Genomic DNA, 626 nt, shown 5'->3' on the forward strand with positions numbered 1-626 from the left:
TATATATATGTCTGTGTCTGTGTCTGTGTCTGTGTCTGTGTCTGTGTCTGTGTCTTTGTCTCCGGCTGTGTGTGTGTGCGCGTTGGAATGTACTGATATCAAAATCAGCTGTTGGTATACCGCTGTCGTACGTTTCCAATATAAATAATGCTGTAGAGTTTCGGGTTTAAAATGAATAGCAATTTTCTTTGAACACAGATGTCACATTTGGGAGAGGTTACAACCGAATGGTTTGGATACACAAATCGACAGCGCTGATTTCTCGGCAGGTGTGTGAGTTGTGCATACTGTGGCCCGTGTGTTTGTACTACTTATAGTTGGCGCTGTATTTGTTCGACTGTACCGTTTGAGGTATTCAGTCGCAGTTTAGATCATCGCCCATAGTTTCAGTGTTGATCTCACTTACACTTAACCTGAAATGCCCGCAATCGCAGGGGAAAAGCAGCTTATATGCATTGCCGCGGGCATAGTGAACGACGCAAAGGTAAGTGACAGACCACAAGGCATCCAAGCTTGATTATATGGGACGTTGAGTCGGAATACGAGATATTATATGTTTGTAGATAAGTATATATACATATATATATATATATATTTCTATAAATATCTATATATCTATATATATA

At 40.1% G+C, this 626-nt stretch overlaps 1 protein-coding gene across 1 annotated transcript; it reads left to right on the forward strand.

The window, feature by feature from the left end:
- Nucleotides 1–196: 196 nt before the first annotated feature.
- On the forward strand, nt 197–517 carry SARC_18103 (hypothetical protein; the record flags this gene model as incomplete). Its single annotated transcript, XM_014287814.1, has 2 exons — nt 197–269; nt 435–517. Coding segments are annotated over 2 exons (156 nt in total), but the record flags the coding sequence as incomplete, so codon positions are not given.
- Between the last annotated feature and the right edge of the window lie 109 nt (nt 518–626).

This window comes from Sphaeroforma arctica, assembly GCF_001186125.1.
Source record: "Sphaeroforma arctica JP610 unplaced genomic scaffold supercont1.13817, whole genome shotgun sequence".
Taxonomy (NCBI): domain Eukaryota; class Ichthyosporea; order Ichthyophonida; genus Sphaeroforma; species Sphaeroforma arctica.